At 53.1% G+C, this 19,258-nt stretch overlaps 7 protein-coding genes across 7 annotated transcripts; 3 read left to right on the top strand and 4 right to left on the bottom strand.

The window, feature by feature from the left end:
- Positions 1–208: 208 nt before the first annotated feature.
- Triagg1_1541 (uncharacterized protein) lies at positions 209–1,016 on the bottom strand (the record flags this gene model as incomplete). Its single annotated transcript, XM_062895623.1, has 3 exons — positions 209–609; positions 690–789; positions 837–1,016. The coding sequence occupies 3 exons, from the start codon at positions 1,014–1,016 to the stop codon at positions 209–211; spliced, it is 681 nt and encodes a 226-aa protein (XP_062759880.1).
- A 945-nt stretch (positions 1,017–1,961) lies between these two features.
- Triagg1_1540 (uncharacterized protein) lies at positions 1,962–3,479 on the top strand (the record flags this gene model as incomplete). The annotated part of the gene is made up of 1 exon (XM_062895622.1): positions 1,962–3,479. The coding sequence occupies one exon, from the start codon at positions 1,962–1,964 to the stop codon at positions 3,477–3,479; it is 1,518 nt and encodes a 505-aa protein (XP_062759879.1).
- A 365-nt stretch (positions 3,480–3,844) lies between these two features.
- Triagg1_1539 (uncharacterized protein) lies at positions 3,845–5,137 on the bottom strand (the record flags this gene model as incomplete). The annotated part of the gene is made up of 1 exon (XM_062895620.1): positions 3,845–5,137. The coding sequence occupies one exon, from the start codon at positions 5,135–5,137 to the stop codon at positions 3,845–3,847; it is 1,293 nt and encodes a 430-aa protein (XP_062759878.1).
- Positions 5,138–6,342: 1,205 nt separating this feature from the next.
- Positions 6,343–9,388, top strand: Triagg1_1538 (uncharacterized protein; the record flags this gene model as incomplete). Its single annotated transcript, XM_062895619.1, has 2 exons — positions 6,343–6,452; positions 6,511–9,388. 2 exons carry the CDS (start codon positions 6,343–6,345, stop codon positions 9,386–9,388), a joined length of 2,988 nt encoding a protein of 995 aa, XP_062759877.1.
- Positions 9,389–9,648: 260 nt separating this feature from the next.
- Triagg1_1537 (uncharacterized protein) lies at positions 9,649–11,494 on the bottom strand (the record flags this gene model as incomplete). Its single annotated transcript, XM_062895618.1, has 2 exons — positions 9,649–9,793; positions 9,867–11,494. 2 exons carry the CDS (start codon positions 11,492–11,494, stop codon positions 9,649–9,651), a joined length of 1,773 nt encoding a protein of 590 aa, XP_062759876.1.
- Positions 11,495–12,316: 822 nt separating this feature from the next.
- Positions 12,317–13,995, bottom strand: Triagg1_1536 (uncharacterized protein; the record flags this gene model as incomplete). Its single annotated transcript, XM_062895617.1, has 2 exons — positions 12,317–12,492; positions 12,627–13,995. 2 exons carry the CDS (start codon positions 13,993–13,995, stop codon positions 12,317–12,319), a joined length of 1,545 nt encoding a protein of 514 aa, XP_062759875.1.
- Positions 13,996–17,283: 3,288 nt separating this feature from the next.
- Triagg1_1535 (uncharacterized protein) lies at positions 17,284–18,969 on the top strand (the record flags this gene model as incomplete). Its single annotated transcript, XM_062895616.1, has 4 exons — positions 17,284–17,574; positions 17,631–17,642; positions 17,705–17,885; positions 17,954–18,969. 4 exons carry the CDS (start codon positions 17,284–17,286, stop codon positions 18,967–18,969), a joined length of 1,500 nt encoding a protein of 499 aa, XP_062759874.1.
- Between the last annotated feature and the right edge of the window lie 289 nt (positions 18,970–19,258).

The raw sequence follows: 19,258 nt of genomic DNA, 5'->3' as shown, positions 1-19,258 counted from the left end.
CTGGTTTGCGCGTTCCCTTAAAAAAGAAAAAACCACCCCCCCCCCCCCCCCCCCCCCCACAAAAGAAGAAGAAAAGAGCAAAGTAAAGCCACCAAAAATAGAATTTTCTCTGCGCCTATGCCTATTGAACACCATCTCTAACGCTATACCCAAGAACCGATTTATCTCGTTGCCCATGATGTCCTTCGATAGCCGCCTGGTGTGGTGATTATTTGCCAATAGTCAAAAACAGGCGGTCTCCAACGTCACCCAGGCCGGGCTTCAACATGCCGCCATCTGTCAATTCCTTGTCGACACCTGCAACCCAGATTTCCGTACCCTCAGGCCACTCCGCCGCAGCCTTCTGGACACCTTCTGCAGCTCCAAGGACAGACAAGACAAGGATCCTCCTGGCACCCCACTCGCGCAAGGTCTGGATGGCCGCGGCGCACGTACCGCCAGTAGCGATGACGGGGTCGACAATGATGGCGAGCTTGCTGCCTTCGGGGCCAGAGGCGGAGTTTTGTCGGGGGAGGTTGTTGTAGTATTCGACAGGGTCGAGAGTCGAGGGCTCGCGATACATGCCGAGATGGTGGATGGGTACTGAGGCTGGGAGCATGGTTTGTACAGCTGGAAGCAAGCTGTTAGTCGCCATACGATGCCTGTATGTGGGTGTGTGAGGAAAGAGGAGAGTATCGCGTGGCACTTACCTTCAACCATGCCTAAGCCAGACCGCAGGATTGGGACTATGCAGATATTACTGGGCTCAGAGACGACGGTTGCGTATTCAAAGCCTAGGGGGGTTTTGCCCTACAATTGTGTTAGAGAAGAGGCACATATGGTATAGTAATACACACCTTGGGGCCATCGACTGGTTTTATGGCGGAGCTGATGGCTTCACAAGCGATGATTAATGAGATTTCGTGGATCAAGGACTTGACGTCTCGGGGACTGGCGGATTGGGACCGCAGTTGGCTGAGCTTGGCCAGCAGGCTGGGATGCTGCGAGACATGGACGTTTGAAGGCAGATTGGCCATGATTGATGATAATTTCGGGATATCGGGAGGAGATGTTGGGCGTATGTAGAGCAGCGAGGTTGTAAGTAATATAGGAGCTACGAGTAAGCGATGTAAGACGTAGAAGGTGGAAGCTTCAAGAAGACGTCGGGACAAATTAAGGCGACAATCAACGAGAAATAAGAAGATAGCCACCGTAGCAAGAGTCGGGAGGTAAAGAGGAGAAAGAAAGCGGCCGTGATGGACCGGCCAGGTAAGAAGTAAGAGATGCAGCTGATGGTCTTGGACTTGGGCACAAATTACGTAGCGAGATACGGCATGGCATATCAAGAGGGACCTCGAGGTGGGGGAGGGGCCAGTGCTAAGGCCAGTGCTAAAGCCCCTGCTAGAGTATAGCGCTGCCGGCGCTGTGCGGAGTGGTGGAGATGGCAGCTCTTAGGCGTGCTATCGGGCATCGGAGAGGGCCGTTAGCGGGGTCTCTGCTGATAAGGATAATGGATATGTCGGATATGGACCTGGATGGGAACACGGGCCACGGTTTATACGCTGCTGCGGATGGGTAGTGCGCATGATACGGCGATTTATTTATTTAAGTTGCTGATTAGAGGATGCCAAGAAGCTTCAATAATTCTTCCCGCTGCCATTTCTTCAACGCCGGTATAGGAGCAGTTCTTTATCTTCCAATGCACAATGGAGCTCATTCTCATAGGTACAGCTCTGACCGGATATAGATGCCGATGGATTGCGGTTGATTCTCGGCTTTTGCACTTCTCTCCCCTGCCCTGGTCTGCCTCCCATCCGACTCACTCCCATCCAGCTCAAATATGAATCGCATTTTTTCCCTCCCAGCTCCAACAAATGCGCAGTTTTCTATACGACATGATCCGTGGCTCAAACGCCGTCCATCTCCCCGGCTGAGCAACTCCAGCGACTCTCCAAGCCAAGACAACCTCTAATCCAGCCACAATGGCTTCATCACACGACCCAGCGCGGCGATCCAGCTCTGGCAGCTACAACGCCCCAATCGCGTACCAAAACCTCGACGATGCCACCACCGCATTATCAGTCGATATTCCAGATGCAAATCAGGCGCCAACAGCAGCAGCGCCGGCATCCCCCGCTCGCGAAGCCCGGCGGCGATCCGTCACAGAAGCCCAGTCATACGACATTCCGGACGACTGGGCAAATCTCGATGAACTGGCGGCAACAAGCCCCGTGGAAAACGTCGCCGAGTCGTCCATATACAGGCACCGCAGCCTAGAGCAGATCCGGACTCGAGACCGCGAAGGGCTCCAATCGCGACGTGCCAGCCTCGCAGAGTCACCGCGCCAACCCCCACCGGCAGAATTGACCGATGTCGAGGCCGTCGATGAGAAAGAGGAACACCATGTGTCGAGACTAGCAACTCAGATCTACACGATATCGTACCTCGTCTTCTTTGCCATATGGGGCACTCTTGCGCGCGTGGGATTGAGCGCATTGAATACATACCCTGGCGATCCCGTCATATTTGACATTCTATGGGCCAACTTCGGCGGAAGTCTCATCATGGGCTTCCTCTCCGAAGATCGGATGTTGTTCCGCTATGAATGGGGAACACCTTCATACGACCAATTGCTTGCGCGCGCAAAAGAAAATGGAAGCAATGGCGAGGGGAGCTCAAGACAGGGCGACCAAGTCATCGATCTGGTAGCAGCCAAGAAGGCGCATCTGGCGACCAAAAAGACGATTCCTCTCTACATTGGCCTAGCTACCGGTTTTTGCGGCAGCTTCACCAGTTTTTCAAGCTTCATCCGCGACATCTTCCTCGCCCTGTCCAACCAAATGGTCACCCCCGGTCTAGGCATCCCAGGCCGAAACGGCGGATACTCCTTCATGGCCCTCCTCGCCGTGACGCTCACCACAATCTCCCTCTCGCTAGCAGGATTAATCCTCGGCGCCCACCTCGCCATCGCTTTAGAACGATTCACCCCGTCCATCCCATACCCTGTCACCCGCAAGATCCTCGACCCCCTCGGCGTCTTCCTCGGCTGGGGCTGCTGGCTCGGCGCAATCCTCATGGCCGTCTTCCCCCCGCACAACAAATGGCGCGGCGAGATCCTCTTCGCACTCGTCTTCGCGCCCCTGGGATGCCTCGCTCGCTTCTACCTCGCCATCTATCTCAACGGCAAGATCGCCTCGTTTCCCTTGGGCACGTTCGCCGCCAACATCGCTGGCACCGCCGTCTTGGGCATGTCGTGGGACATTGCTCACGCTCAAATAGGGGGGGTCGTCGGGTGTCAAGTGCTGCAGGGCATCGAGGATGGTTTCTGCGGGTGCTTGACCACCATCTCGACGTGGGTTGCCGAGCTGAGCAGCCTCAAACGAAGCCACTCGTATATATATGGCTTTAGCAGCGTGGCAGTCGCTCTAGCAGTAATGATTGCCATCATGGGAGGCTTGCGATGGAGCGATGGCTTTAGCCCTTTGCTTTGCGTTTCTTAATCAAACAGTAAGTGGAAGTGGAAATAAAAGCAACAGCAGACCTCGAGCTGCCGACTACCTAATGAAATAATGTAGACATAGAGCGGATCTTTGGCTGGCTTCGGCTAGCTTCAGCTTCATTTTAGATAGCATACCATATCATTCCATACCAGGATCTTAAAAGTAATATTAATTTATGAGAACAGGTGGCCTGCGACAGAAACACGCCTTAATTGCTATAGAATAACTCAGTACCTAGCGCTCATGAAGACCGCCAAATTATGCCAAAAGGTCCCATTACCAAGAGCAATAAATACAAAATTCGCTATCAAAGAGCGCTGAGCAAGTTAAAATGCAGAATACGCACAAGTCGCGTCAAGGACACTTCATCGTTGCGCCGTCCCCCGCCCTGGGTTCTCCTGCTGATATGGTATCAGAAACTCTTGCCGATCGACCCATCGATAAGCCAGCCGATGGCCAGCTTTGTAGTGATCAACGATGGCCTCCCAAGGAGCAGACCATTCGTCCGTTAATCCGAGCGTCGACAAGAGCGATTTCCATCGATGCGTAGAGGGCGTGCTGTTAACTGAGAAGCCGTGTATCAAGTCATCCAACTGCGAGATGTACTGCTTAAAGCTGTCGGCATTGCGCGCTGTGGCCCGTAGGAGATGTATAGACAAGTCAATCCAGTACTGGGATGCGTCCAGGTCGCGGTAAGGATGCCAAAGGCTATAGCCGAACTCAAACGTGGGGCCATGGGTGTACTTTCCAACAGGCCGTATACCAAACGACGTGGCAGCGCCATTGGTCCCAAGGAGGCCCTTGGCGAGTTCGTCGGTTGAGCCAGCATCCCATACGAGTTCGAGCCTGGTTAAAAGGTCCATGTTGCGGAGGTCGGGAAGATGCTGTTTCGAGATGGCAGCCCTAAGGGGATCTTGTTGACGGGATCTTCCTCCAGAGCCATACCAGACAAGAGACGAGATTCGAGAGCACGTTTCCAATGTTTTGACATGGGGATACGGCAACCCGTAAGAGTTGGGGCAGACGCGCTCAAGCAGCTCCTTTTCGAGAACCCACACAAGTGTCGTCATCTTCTTGGCAGTGAGCAGAGAGATTGGCATGAGTGCGGGTTTGACGTGAACGTTGAATCTACACGTCGAGTTGAGATGGATCACGAGTGTTGCTCGCAACAAACGAAGGATCCATTGAACTGGAGTCATCTTATCCACAAGTTCCGGCTCGCGGTAGGTTGGACTGCGAAGCCGCACGCCAAACCATTCATACGACTCGGGGCTGTGTCGCCTTGGATAAGTGGTGGCTGAGGGTTCGATGAACCAGTGGCCCCCTAAGCCCATGGGCGGGCCATCCTCTTCAGGGAAATATGCCATGGTCGTCTCGGGAGATGAAGGGTCCCGACAGATAGCCACGGACTCGCCATGTCTCACCAACAAATCTTTGCACTTATCCAGGATAACAGCGCTGGGGTCTTTTTCTTTGACAGGACAGGCCCAAAGTCTTGGGGGCCGCGGGTTTTCATCAGAAGAGCTTTCTGAAGGAGAGTCGTATTCGAATTCTGGCGTCTCCTGTCCGACCATGAATTCGATCACAAAACTGTAGTCAACGGGGAAGCTGATGTCCTTGACGGCCAGATCCTGAACAGGTTCGGTTTCGTCCGCCATGATTGCTCGTTGATGGAAAGCGTTGGTTTGGATGAGATGCTATGAAGATGAAGCTGTAACGAGTGTAGAGTTTGAGGATTTTGTAAATGTGTTTTGGCCAGGCACGGCGTTGTAGCGATTGTGATGATATTGGTATTCTCGCCTCCTGTGATGTCTGTGAGAGCTCGAAGAACACAGCAAACATCGACTAGACGTCCATCCCAGAATAAACATCCCTATGGGTACCCGCTTTCCGAAAGGAAGATGCTCTGTATAGCACTCTGGAAGGAACAATGACCCCCCGCCAACTTGCAGACATCTCCTTCTGTCTCCTTAGTAGTTGCATGTCGACAGCTAGGAACCACTGGGCTCAAAGGCTACAAGTGTAGAGATTTGGAGTAAGGAACAGAGGCGGTAACAGTAGCGGCACGTCACCTTGTGTTGCCCTCGCGATCGAGTTGCACCGACCACGAGTGCCATGACTCCATGAGGGACTGTTCCTGCAAGTGGTTCATCTTGGAGATGCCGAGTTTTTGACAGCTGCTCATACAGCAACACATTCTCTTTGTCATTGCTGCTGATTAGCCAATATGAGCCATATGCTGTCTATCCCATTTATACGATTCATTTGGTGAAGTGAAAAGGCAGCTTGGGTTTGAAAAGCTTAGAAGATGAGACGCCCAGCAAGCCGCTGGATCGGGTCCTGTTGCCGACCAAGACGCATGTGTCATGCATCATGTGTCACGTGTCATTTTGCCTGTGTCGTTGCAAGATTCTGTGCAATTGTCTCGGGGGAAAGTCGTTCAAGCCCCGGAGATGCCAGATGGAGCAATAATTGCGAAAGGCGAAGCTGTCAAGGATACAAGATGTTGTGCATTGGATGCCTTGTCGAGGTACCGAGGTACTGTTACATAAGCAGCTGAGCCCCAAGTGTGGCTTCGATGCAGGCAACAGCCTCCGGGCCCACAATTCCAACAGCAGCTCTAATGACTTCACCTTCAACTAGATGCAGCTGTATTTAAGCCCGGCTATAAGCTATAAAAGAAGCAAAGACGCGACTCGCCTTGATTCACGCTCGATCCTTTACGTATTTACTTTCTCCCATACAATTGCGGTCTCTCTGGGCGGTGGCAGCTTGTTCGACAGCGACGCGCAACACGCCATACGCTATAAGCCGCCATAACAATTGATCAGATTGTCTGCGATTACAGCGGGCGTAGCGCGACATGAGCAAATGGTCGGCCAAGGAGCAAAAGACTCCCAACGAGGATGCGCTGAGGGAAGATGACCTTCAATACGGCACAGGGGGGCTAACAGAGGAAGAACTAGCCGAAAAGTAAGTTTGCCGTCTGGTCTGTATTTGTCATTGACCCTGACTCCTGACACTGGTCAAGATATCCCCATAAGCCGAGGAATCACTCAAAGACGCTCAGGTTCTCGGAGCTGTTCAGGGATCTCTTCAACCCATTGAATGACAACAAGAAGCAGCCCGCTGGCGGATCGGTGCCTGCCAGCAAAAAGGGCCCTCATGGACTGGCCAAGCTATCGCCACAGGAACAGCGGCGGCACATTGTCGAGAGATTCATCACGCGATGGAGAAAAGAAGTCGGCAATGACTTTTATCCTGCTCTGCGCCTCATCCTACCAGACAAGGACCGTGATCGTGGCGTCTACGGCCTGAAAGAGAATGCTATAGGGAAGCTTCTCGTCAAGCTGATGAAGATTGACAAAAATTCCGAGGACGGTTACAATCTCTTGCACTGGAAGCTGCCGGGCCAGACAACCGGCGCACGTCTAGCAGGCGATTTCGCCGGCCGATGCTTTGAAGTCATCTCCAAACGGCCGATGCGCACCCAGGTGGGCGACATGACGATTGCAGAGGTCAATCACCAATTGGACAAGCTGGCTGCCTCGAGCGGAGAAGCCGAGAACCTTGCCATCTTTGAAACCTTTTACAACCGCATGAATGCGGAAGAGCTTATGTGGCTCATTCGCATCATTCTGAAGCAGATGAAGGTGGGCGCTACCGAAAAGACGTTTCTGTATCTGTGGCACCCCGATGGCGAGGCTCTCTTCAGTGTCTCGTCAAGTCTCAAGCGCGTGTGTTGGGAACTTTACGATCCCGAGTTTAGACTTGAACAGGATGAGGCGGGTATTGCACTGATGCAGTGCCTCCAACCGCAGCTCGCCCAGTTCCAAATGCCAGCCTCGTTCCAAAAGATGATTGAACTCCTGCGACCGACGGAGGATGACGCCGAATTTTGGATAGAGGAAAAGCTGGATGGTGAGCGCATGCAGATGCACATGATGGAGGATCCCAGCCATCCAGGAGGACGACGGTTTTGCTTCTGGTCAAGAAAGGCCAAGGACTATACCTACCTATACGGCAACGGGCTGCTGGATGAAAACTCCAGCTTGACGAGACATTTGAAGAATGCCTTTGCTCCCGGCGTGCGAAACCTGATTTTGGATGGCGAGATGATTACTTGGGACATGGGCGTTGACAAGATTGTTCCCTTTGGTACTCTAAAGACTGCAGCCATTGCGGAACAAAACAACAAGTCCAATTCGAACGCGGCCGGCCACCGCCCCTTGTTTCGAGTATTCGACATACTATACCTGAACGACAAGCAATTGACCCAGTATACCCTGCGCGATCGCCGAAATGCTCTCAGCAAGGCAGTCAAGTCAGTACATCGACGACTAGAAGTCCACGAATACACAAAGGCAACATCAGCTGATGCCATTGAGCCGCTTTTGAGAGAAGTGGTTGCCAACGCATCAGAAGGCCTCGTCCTAAAGAATCCACGATCCATGTATCGCCTAAACAGCCGCAACGATGACTGGCTAAAAGTGAAGCCCGAGTACATGTCAGAGTTTGGCGAGTCGCTCGACTGTGTCATCATCGGTGGCTACTACGGCTCGGGAAGAAGAGGAGGAATATTGTCGAGTTATTTGTGCGGTCTCCGCGTCACTCAGAACCACATACAGGCCGGTGCCAACCCAGAAAAGTGCTTTAGCTTCTTCAAAGTCGGCGGCGGCTTTCGAACAGAGGACTATGCCGAGATTCGGCATCGCACTGACGGTAAATGGATGGAATGGGATCCTAAAAACCCGCCGTCAGAGTACATTGAGCTGGGTGGTGGCGAAGCCAAGCAATATGAACGGCCCGACGTGTGGATTCGACCGAAAGACTCTGTTGTAGTCTCTGTCAAGGCCGCCAGCGTTGGCCCTTCGGATCAGTTCGCCCGTGGCTTCACATTACGATTTCCCCGGTTCCGAAGGCTACGGTTAGACCGCAGCTGGGACACGGCACTATCCCTGGAAGAGTTTCAAGAGCTCAAACAGAGGGTAGAAACCGAGTTGAAGGCGATTGAGATGACGGTAGAAGATCGCAGAAGACGGAATCCAAAGCGAATCAAGAAGGAGCTCGTCATTGCGGGCGATGATGCGGCCCCCCCTCAATACGAAGACGACAAGTCAAAACTATTCGAAGGTCTCGAGTTCTGCGTGCTCTCCGAGTCCCTGAAACCATACAAAAAGACAAAAACACAGATAGAATCCATCATCAAGGAAAACGGCGGCTCCATCTCACAGAGGGCCGCCGCAGGCACAAAAATGGTTCTCATCGGTGACAAGAAAGTAGTCAAGGTCGCCAGCCTAATCAAAGACGGGGACGTGGACATTATCCGGCCCAGATGGATCAAAGACTGTCTGGAGCAACCCAACGAAGGATTTCTGCTCCCATATGAGGAAAGCCATCTATTTCATGCGACAGACGCCTTGGTCGATGCTGCAGCGCAGAATACAGATCAATTCGGCGACAGCTATGCACGAGATGTAAGCGTAGAAGAATTACGAGAACTAGTGCGCAACATGCCGAAACTCGAAAGAATGGAGGCATTTGACAAGGTTCTCTTTCTAGAACAGCTAGAACAGCACGGCAAAGACGTCGCCACGCTACGAAACTTCATGTTCTCGCGCTGCAGAGTGCTCTTCTACCTCGCCGACGACGCAAAAGAGAAGACCAAGGATAAATGGGAGCGATATATTCGATATGGTGGCGGATCGTGCAGCCAGGAGCTAGACGACGAGACGCTCACGCATATTGTCGTGCTGGGAGACGATGTGATGGAGATTGGGGACGTGGGCGACAAGTTGCGCTCGAGATTGAGTTCAAGGCGCAAGATGCCACGGTTGGTGAGCGAGCAGTGGGTGGAGGAGAGTTGGAGAGAGAAGACGCTGCTTGATGAGGAGCGGTATATCGTCTAAACGGGTTGGGCGTAATGTAATGAGATGATGAGGTTTCTTTTTCACCTTTGGTCTACGATGAGGTATCCTCAACACCCTCTTACCAGATAATGTTATGCAAGTAATAAACAAAATCATGATTAATAAAAAAAAGCATCTATATACCAAGACGGATAACATTCAAGGGTATCTCGACATTTTCCACCACTATCCACACCAAGACGATTCTTTTCTTCTTCTTCTCCTCAAACGAAAAACAGAAAACTGCTATATCCCAAAATTCACCTCGTCTTCCTCTTGGCCTTGTTCCTCTTCCTGTTGCTCAACACCCGCTTCCTCTGAATCACACGCACGAACCACGCATAAATCATTTCGCGCATGAGAATAAGCACCGTCGCAAACGCCGTGGGGACAGCGCAAGCCCAGCTAAAAACACATGTCTTCATCAGCTTCTTCATCCTTCCACCCCGTATAATACCTAGATGAGGGGAAAACTCACAAGTACCATATCCCGTTTTGAATCTCAGGAAACCCCTCCTCCGGGAAATTCTGCCCAAAGAACCCCGTGATAAACGTCAACGGCAAAAAGATAATCGTCACCGTCGTAAGCTGCTTCATGCTCTCATTCTGGTTCGCCGAAATCGTGTTGAAAATGAGGTTAATCAAGTTCTCGCTGCTCTGCTTGCACTGCTCCAGCGCCTCCGTGATGATGATGCAGTGATCCAGCACGTCGCCCAGGTACGTGTGCGTCATGGGCGTGACGATGACGCCGCTGGCCGGGTTCTCGAGCTCGACGACGGCCTGCTCGTGGGTGAGCGAGGTGCGGTGGTCGCGCAGGACGTTGACGAGGTTGTCGATGGGGTTGAGGAAGCGCAGCATCTTGTTGATTTCGCTGATGCAGATGTAGAGGTCCTTGCACTGTTTGATGCTGGGCGAGGTGAGCACGTCCAGCTCCAGGTCGCCGAGGACGTCGTTGTAGACGGCGGTGAGGGGAATGGCCAGGTCGATAATGGCATCGATAATGGCCTGGACCAGCAGCGAGGCATCGCAGGATTCACGCAGGACTGTACCCGGGTTGCTAAGACGGGTGACAATGGGCCTCTCCACATCCCCAGCAGAAACCTCAAAGAAGGAAATGACAGTGTTGTCGGCCGTCAAGAAAATAGACACTTGTTCGGCCGCAACAGCCAGGTTGAGCGGCGCAAGGATCGAATTCGCCTCCATGTACTCGGTGCGAATCTCATTGCCCGAGGCATGATACCGCTGCAGCGAGCGAATCATGGACGTCTCATGCAGCTCCGGCGTCTCAGACAGCTCCGTCATGCACTTGGTAACAGTGCGCTTCTCGGGGTCCGACGAAGAGCCAGACCCAGACCCAGGAACCTTGCTCTCCTTGCTGCGGCCGAACCCACGAAACAGACCCTTGAGCTTCGACGAGGACCGCGACGACAAGAGGCTGCTCACGTCAGAGTCGTCGTCCTCGTCAACGAGATGGACCAGCTTCTGCAGCGTCATGACGATAAAGGCGTGGCTCGGGTACCAGTCGGCCTTGGTCCTGTTCCTAATATTCATGATATCCTCCAGCGCGAGCTTATGCAGGCCCTTGTGCGCGCCAACCGCCTGAATCACATCCCAGGAGAGCCCATTGATGTTGATCCAGCGGCACTTTGCCCACTCCTCCTTGGGCTCCGTCAGAAACGACACGAAGCCATCATTATCAAAGTGTCTCTTGGCCATCCTGTCCTTTGAAAAGTCCACCACGGTAATCTCGCACGGCGCGCTCAGCGTCGGCATCGAGGCATGCCCGCCATCAGGCAAGTTCGGGTCGAACCCAGGTTCCGAGCCGGGCTGCCAGCCTGGACGCTCTGTGTAGGTGGCATCGAAGTCGAAGTCGTCGGTGTCGTCAATGGTTCTAAAGGTCGCGACGCGAGTGCTTCGTCGGCGGCGCAGGGGCGAAAACGGCTCGCGGTGAACCGCCGTGTCGGAGCGCGAGAGGCGCTGGACATCGGCCTGGGGAGGAGAAGTGGGAGAAGTCGTGTCGAGGCTGAGGTCGTAGTGGACTCGATTAAAGACGGGCCTCGTAGGCGGCGGAGAGACGCTGGTCTCGCCCTCGTGGATTGGCTCCATGGCGGCTTGCGAGGAGCGTCGAGGGTGACGTTCGGTTCAAGGGATGGAGAGAGAGGTTGTCAATTCTCTTCTTCTTCTTCTTCTCGTTCGCGTCGCTCTATAGATGACGGCGATGGCAATGGCGATGGCGATATCGATGCTGCTGCTATTGGAGTCGTCGATCGTTGGGCTTCATGTATCTGATTCGAGCGCAATTGTCGCTGCGTCAAAAACTCGCCGCTTATCTTTCTTCCATCAAGGACAAACCAGCCGCAAGCCAAAGATAAAGAAGAAGCTGCCGCATTCACCGCATCGCCAGCCGGATCGTGTCATCTTATTAGAACAAGATTATTAACCCAGAGGTTATTATTAGCAGGCTGGCTGACCCAGGTCGAAACAATCACAGCAACCCCTAAAAGGCCACCAAAAAGTTCTAGGCCAATTTTAGCATGACGTTGTTGTAGCGATGATCTAGCGGCACTAGCCAATCACGATCCGAGATGAGGCATTGATGCGGCAATGGGCCCTCGTTCCATGATTTCACCTTTACAATTTACAAAGCTGGGAATGAACATGTCCATCCATTGCTGGTCGTTGGAGAAAAAAAAAATGAATATCCATCTCGTCATCGTGATCAACGGCGAGACTCAGAAAGAGAAACAACGTTCTACAGTACAGCAGTAAGTAGTACATAGTATTATACAGTGAAAAAGCCCTCCATCCAATTCTCGCTCTGTGCCTGTGCCTTTAGCGGCTGACTTGAATGCATCCAAAACTCCCCCCCTGGCTCTCCGTGAAACGAGGCCACTCTCACTCTCACTCTCACTCACTCTCACATGCTTCTTACAGAATCTCCACCAGTTCAAAGACCTGATCCTTCTGGCCGCTGCACTGCGCAGACTCCACCCGGTCAGCGCCAGCAACCAAGCAAGTCGTGTTGGTGGCCGACGCGGGAGTAAGGAGGATGTCGTTGCTGCCCGCCTTGAAGGGGAACAGCTGCGAAGTCGTGGTTTTGCCACCTGTTGGAGTTCATTGTTAGCATCTCGCAAATGTTCAACGGCACGCGATAATCGTGTGTGCCCTTGGATCGGGGGTGGATCTGGTGGATCGAGCAGATCACCGAGATGAAGGGGGGATGATGTCAATGACTTACTTCCGTCGGCGCGTCCACCGCAAGAAAACATAATCACCTGGTCGTTGGCGGCTCTGCGGCCATCAAAGTTGATGCAGCCGTTGGTGAGCACGCTAACAAGCAGCGCCTCGCCAGCCTGTGCGTCGTTGTGGACTCCCTTGGTGATCACGTCAAACTTCTGGCTGGCGTCTTCGCTGCAGGTGGCCAGTCCAACGGGGATCAGGTTCTCGCGGAAATCACCGGCCGTGGGGTTGACGAAGAAGCAGCGTCCATCGGCGGCTCGGATGTTGACGCTCTCCAGAGGTCGGACAGCGCTTTCATCAAAGGCCTGGGCCTCGGCCACGGCAGAGGGGTTCAGGGTGCCTCCGGCTCCGGAGACGGGCACGGGGGTGGTTGGGTTTCCGGTGATGACGGGAGGAGGAGGAGCCGCAGTGGTCTGGGAGCTGCCCTCACCTGGGTTGACAACAACTGCATCGCTTGTGGCGGCGGCGGCGGAAGCTGTGGTGGTAACAGCAGCATCGGAGCTGTCCGCAGTCTGAGTGGCATCAGCCGGAGGGGGAGCTCCCGCAGTGACAGTGGTAACGTCGGTGACGGTAACAATCTTGGGAGCAGAGCATTGGGCGTTCTCGTCATTCGCCGGGGCCGCAGAAGAAGCCGCGGGGGCAGCGCTCGTCACGGCCGCCGCCGCGGTAGAAGAGGCTTGAGTGGCAGCAGCCTCAGAAGTAGCAGCAGCCGAGCTGGCAGCGGCAGAGCTGTTGTTGTTGTTGTCACCACCCTTGCCACTGTCATTGCCAGAGCCTCCAGCAGCGTCACCAAAGGTAAACTTCTGAGCAGCGTCGTTGTCATTGCAGTCGGCAATGTCAATCACGTTGCCCTTGGCAGCAAAGCACTTTGTAGGATCGTTGCCAGGGGCGAAGCTCAGCGGGCCATTGCCTCCGGTAAAGGCAAAGAGCTGAGAGTTTGTGACTTGTCCGCCGCCATCAGCTCGTCCACCGCACGAAAAGAGCAAGACCTGGTTTCCGGCCGCACGTCGAGGGTCAAAGTTGAAGCAGGCCTGCGTCTTGGTGCTCACGATCAGAGCCTCGCCCTTTTGGTCGTTGTGGACGCCAGAGGTGATGACGTCCCAGCCCTGGGCATCGTTGCTGCCACAGTCGGTGATTTGGATGGGTGTCAAGTTGGCTCGGAAGTCTCCAGAGAGGGGGTCAACGCTCAGACACTTGCCATCAGAGGTCTTGATCTGGACGTTGGAAAAGGCGCGGGTGGCAGTGTCGTCTCTGGCATGGGCCTCAGCGGTGGCAGCTGGGTCCAGAGAGGCCACCGCTCGGAATTGGATGGGGCCAGCGGCTGCAAGGGCTGCAAAGAGCACGGTAAAAGTCGTCTTGGAAATCATTTTCGCTCAATAAAGAGTGTTGTATAATCAAAGAATGATATGATATCTCAAAGGACCGGGAAAGGAGAGGCTTAGAAGTAGAGAAGGATAGACTTTTCACGAAGAGAACGTTGTAAAAAAAAAAAAAAATCCGCACAGCAGATGGCCTCGTCAAAAGGCAAGAATCGAAAGGAACGAAGAGAAAAAGAGAAAGGGAAAAAAAAGAAGGAAGCGAGCACAGCACGCAAAAGTGAAGCTATTCAGAGCAACTGCCAGAACTCGAGAATCCCCTCCCAAGACTCGGCACCGCGCCGTCGCTTTATATATCTGTATCCATCTCTCTCATACTGCCCAGTCCAGTCCAGTCCAGGCCAGGCCAGGGTCGCATTCGCCAAGAACCACGCGAACCGCGGCTGCAGCATCGCCCTTTGTCGGCTCGATCCGACAAAGAGCGTATTTCCTTGATCCCCTTCATTTCGCGCCTCGGGGCCTTTGTCGGCGCCTGTGTGGCGGGCATGTGGCCGTTTGGGTGCCTTTGCCGCAAAGCCCATCCTGGCCCTTGAAAAACGAAACGCTTCGTCGGGGTGCCAATTGGACCGTCACCGTCCTTGTCCAACGCGAATCGTTTCAGCGGCCGCCATCTAGACGGACGTGAGACGACACGGGGGTTTGTTTCGGCGTTTTAGGTGTTTGGAGCCTCCAGGGGGGGGGAGCATCGCCTGAGCTGGGCTGGGCTGGGCTGGGCTGTAAATCCGGAGCCAGCCGGCCACTAAAGCAGTCGCTGGAGATTCGAAGCTTCTGGGGGAGCTTTAGCGCCCAGCCTGTTAAAACACCAGGTCGAACCACATCAAGCCACATCGCGAATAGCCGCTGAGGCTTCAGTTCCCTTTGTCTTTGACAGGCTCATTTCAGCTCAAGACGGGGATGCAGGAGTTGCTTGTGGCTTGAAAGCAGCCGCCGTTGGGGCGTGACAGCAGGACCTCGGCTTGCCGACGGCTTGCATATGCGCCAGAACTGAACAATGCGCAGCGCGGCAATTGGCCCCATGCAGCATCTCCAAGACAACAGAGCGCAGATGAAAAGTGTTTCCCTCTCGCCACGATCTGGATCCTGCATGACGTCGTGGGCCGCATGCAAAATGAGCCCCCCCGTGCAAAGTCTTTTTCTGAGCTTCTTTGCAATCGACTCGACATGAAACTGAAACAAGTCAGTCACTGCCAAAAAGGGGGTTTGTCGTCTCAGGGGTCATGCTAGCAAGGCACTTATATCTTGCAGTGACACTTGGCGTTGAGAGAGTTTCCAAACGCAGCAACTGAGCTCCGCAAAACGTCCTCAGATGCAAACACAACGGGTTTCCAGATGACAACTCGGGGGCTTTCTTCACTTTAATTTTCCTAAGTTCCATTGATTTCTTTGTTTGTCTTTCAGGGGGGCCGGGGGCTTAGTTATACCCCGGCCACGCAGCCGTCCTCTGCTCAGTTGGGCAGCGGTTCTCCCAAAACTGGTCGCAAAAGGCCGCTCTTTGAACCACAATCGTGTTATGCCACCACGGCCCGCATTCGTCGTCCATGTGGAAGGGCAGTTGGTTGAGCCCTTCCCCCTGCCAAGCCTCGGGTTCGTTGATTCGATGGATCTCGGACATGATCTGGGCACAGGAAGTGTGGCATGTAATGGACCCGAAGCATCCGCAGTGGTATAAGATCAAGATGTATGTGCACATGGTATGGATTGTCGAGACTGAAATGACGTCTTTCCTTTCCGAGGGGCGTTCATCTCTGGTCTTTATAGCTTGAGGCCGTACAATTCGTCGACTGAACGATGGCAACACGCACCGCTCTGCTTCCCGCAATCCGATTCAAACGTACGTGTTCGTGAACACCGTCAGTCGGGTTTGTCGTCGAAATGGGAGAAAACAACAGCGCACGCCACCAAGGTTTGCGTGTCTCGCGCGTCTTGCCCGGTCATGCTTCAGTCAAATGTCTTTCGGGGGTGAGATGGGGAGAGAGGAGGAGAGGAGGGCACAAGAGGTCGATATCGACAGTTTGTGAAATCGTGCCATGACTACAAACGCAGCTTCAACGAGGGCCTCGTGTGGTATTTGCTCGTAAGGGAACCTATCCCAGACCAGACGCTGCGTGTCGACAGCACATCTCCCTTCCCACAGCCGTAACACGCGGCATGCTTTGTCGTCTTTTCTTCCCGCAGGATGCCACACAAGGCGCCCTGGCAGTGCACAGGCTCTGGATGGCATGTTTGCACCACCTGGTTGCCCTGAGGCGGCGGGAAATAGGGAGGGCCAGAGTCGATCCATGTAACCGTGCAGTGATGCATGCACGCCTGCCTAATCACACACAGTCGCTCAGTTGCCTCGATTCTTGGTTCCAGGCTCATCCTAGAGTTTGAGCGTTGGTAAAACGTACATGAGTATATAACTCAATGAATAGAGAGATGGACAAACTTGCAGATTATATTATTAGTAATATCAGGATTGGCAGATGTATCATCTTGTGATGATCCTTGCGGCACACAATTCAGGTGTGGAGGAGAAGTCGAATCTTGGTCGGTTTGGTGTAGACTCCAAGATGCCTCATTATATGGGCATTTCTCCCTTTGTTCATCATGGCTCTTCTGTAAGCTGGACTAATAATAATTTAAAAGAACGGCCGGTGTTGTGCAGAGCAAGAATTGACTTGGGCTCCATCATAAGAGAGATACAGAATATGGCATCCCGCTCCACCAAGCATAAATGCCACCAAGTTTAACGGTTAGCATACCCAAGTATAGGCCCTACAACAATTCGCACAGCAACCAAGTCTACAAGCACGTCTTCTCATCCAACCTTCTCTGTCTCCTTTATTTTTTTTGGTTTTCCTTTTCTCTGCACCTCTTTTCGTGGATTTCGGATCTATTGAAGGTTGAAGCAAAACATCACCCCACAACCCCGCCATCAACACTTTTTCTTCTACGCCTTAAATGGAGATACCATAATACATGAGACAACTTACTGCCTTGACTCCGTGAACCGCCTCTCCCGTGACACCCAGTCCGCTTTAGTCTATCAGCGTGTTGTTGGCTGTCTCTTATTATAGAGAAGCTGTCGTAACATTCATTGTTTGCTTTTCGAGTCGCTAAAACACCAGGAATCAGGGTCACGTGATCGCAGCGCTAGGGTTGGATCGGAACAAAAGCGGAGCAAAGACTTTTGCTATTGAGACTTTTACAAGAGTGTGAAATTTTTGGCTTCTTCTTCCTGTATCGGAGCTACGACAAACTCGTTCACAATTCATCCATCAGGTCAATTAATCCAAGATGACGACCAAACCGAATGAACAGGGCTCCAAGGCGGAGGGCAGCTCGCCATTCGATGCCTATCAGACGTCTCTCACCACTCGCTACTGCAGCCCCGCCATGTCGAAGCTGTTCAGTCAGCGCTCAAGACACTCGACCTGGCGAAGGTTGTGGTTCCATCTTGCTGAGAGCGAAAAGGAGCTCGGAATTGAGACCATCACGCCGGAGGCCATTGAGCAGATGAAGGCCCACCTTGTGATTACGGATGACGAGTTTGAGACTGCTCGGATCGAAGAGAAGATTCGCAGACATGTGAGAAGGCCATTTCAAATGTTCTTATTGTAATTCATTGCTGATGAGCCATCTAGGATGTCATGGCGGTAAGCCATCTGCCGATAGCTGTCCAACGGCCTCTGGTGGCTCATATCTAATTCTGGAGTAGCATGTTCACGCCTTTGGTGTTGTTGCTCCGGCCGCGGCCGGCATCATCCACCTCGGTGCCACAAGCTGCTTCGTTACTGACAATGCTGAACTTATCCTTATGCGTGATGCCCTAGATCTACTTGCCAATAAACTGGCCAAGGTGATCTCAAACCTGTCATCCTTTGCGGTCAAGTGGAAGGGTGAGTGTTTGGAGTTCTGACATCCTCCGAGGGTGTGACCAAAACGACTCTCGCTAATTATAATTTAGCGGAACCTACTCTTGCATACACGCACCTTCAGGCAGCCCAGTTGATCACGGTTGGAAAGCGCGCGGCCCAGTGGGTGCAAGATCTTATGCTTGATCTCCACAGTATCGAGCAAGTCCGCAGCGAACTCAAGTTCCGAGGCGCACAAGGAACGACTGGTACTCAAGCCTCCTTCTTGGAAATCTTCAAGGGTGACTCTGCGAAATGCGACGAGCTGAATGTCCTTCTCTGCAAAAAGTTTGCATTTCCAGGCTGCTATGACGTGTCTACTCAGACCTACACCCGCAAGGTGGACTTGATCATCGCCAACGCCGTCGCTGGTCTTGGTGCGACAGCCCAGAAAATCGCGGGAGATTTGAGGCACTTGGCCACATGGAAGGAGATTGAAGAACCCCACGAGTCGTCTCAAATTGGATCTTCCGCCATGGCATACAAGGTTAACCCGATGCGGTCCGAGCGAGTATACAGCTTGGCGCGCGAGTTGATGTCTAAGCCGGCCAGCTTCGCCAACACTCTGTCCGACCAATGGATGGAAAGGACCCTCGATGATAGCGCAATCCGCCGAATCGACATCCCAGAGATGTTTCTGCTGGCCGATGCAATTCTCATTGGGCTTGATAACATTTCAAGTGGATTGGTGGTCTATCCTAACCGGATTGCCAGCCGGGTCCAAGAAGAGCTTCCCTTTATGATCACAGAGACCATTATCATGAGAATGGTTGCTCAAGGAGCATCGAGACAGGAGACACACGAGCAAATTCGCGTCCTCTCGAACCAAGCTGGCAGCGTGGTAAAGAACGATGGCAAGCCCAATGATCTCGTGTCACGCATCCAGAACACCGACTTCTTCAAGCCCATTTGGGGTGATATCCACGGCATGCTCAAGGCAGACCTTTACATTGGTCGCAGTGTGGAGATTGTCGAGAAGTATTGCGGTCCCGGGGGCGTTGTCGAGAAGCAGCTGGCGCCATATCAGGCGTACATCAAGGGCTCTAGCTCTGCGGAGCTTAGTGTTTGAGTATTAGTTTGTATCACTGGGTTTTAAAAAAAAAATAACAGTTGAAGGCATTAGAGAGTAAAATGTAACTTGTAAGAGTAATCCAGCACAGATGCAGTAATATGCCCCCCTTAGTAATGCTCACCAGCCAATCGTCGCCAGTCCAACTAGGAAATCGGCGGAAGTGCATACATGATGCAAGACCCGCCGACGTCCCGGAGTTTGATTGATCAAGAGCCCCATCAAGGCTTCATCCAAAGTCCATCAAATGTCATTCATTTTCCTCTCGCCCTCCAGGCAGATCGAGATG

Source organism: Trichoderma aggressivum (assembly GCF_033847375.1).
Source record: "Trichoderma aggressivum f. europaeum strain CBS 100526 chromosome Unknown scaffold_003, whole genome shotgun sequence".
In the NCBI taxonomy this organism is placed as follows: domain Eukaryota; kingdom Fungi; phylum Ascomycota; class Sordariomycetes; order Hypocreales; family Hypocreaceae; genus Trichoderma; species Trichoderma aggressivum.
This window is presented reverse-complemented; position numbering and strand designations above follow the sequence as displayed.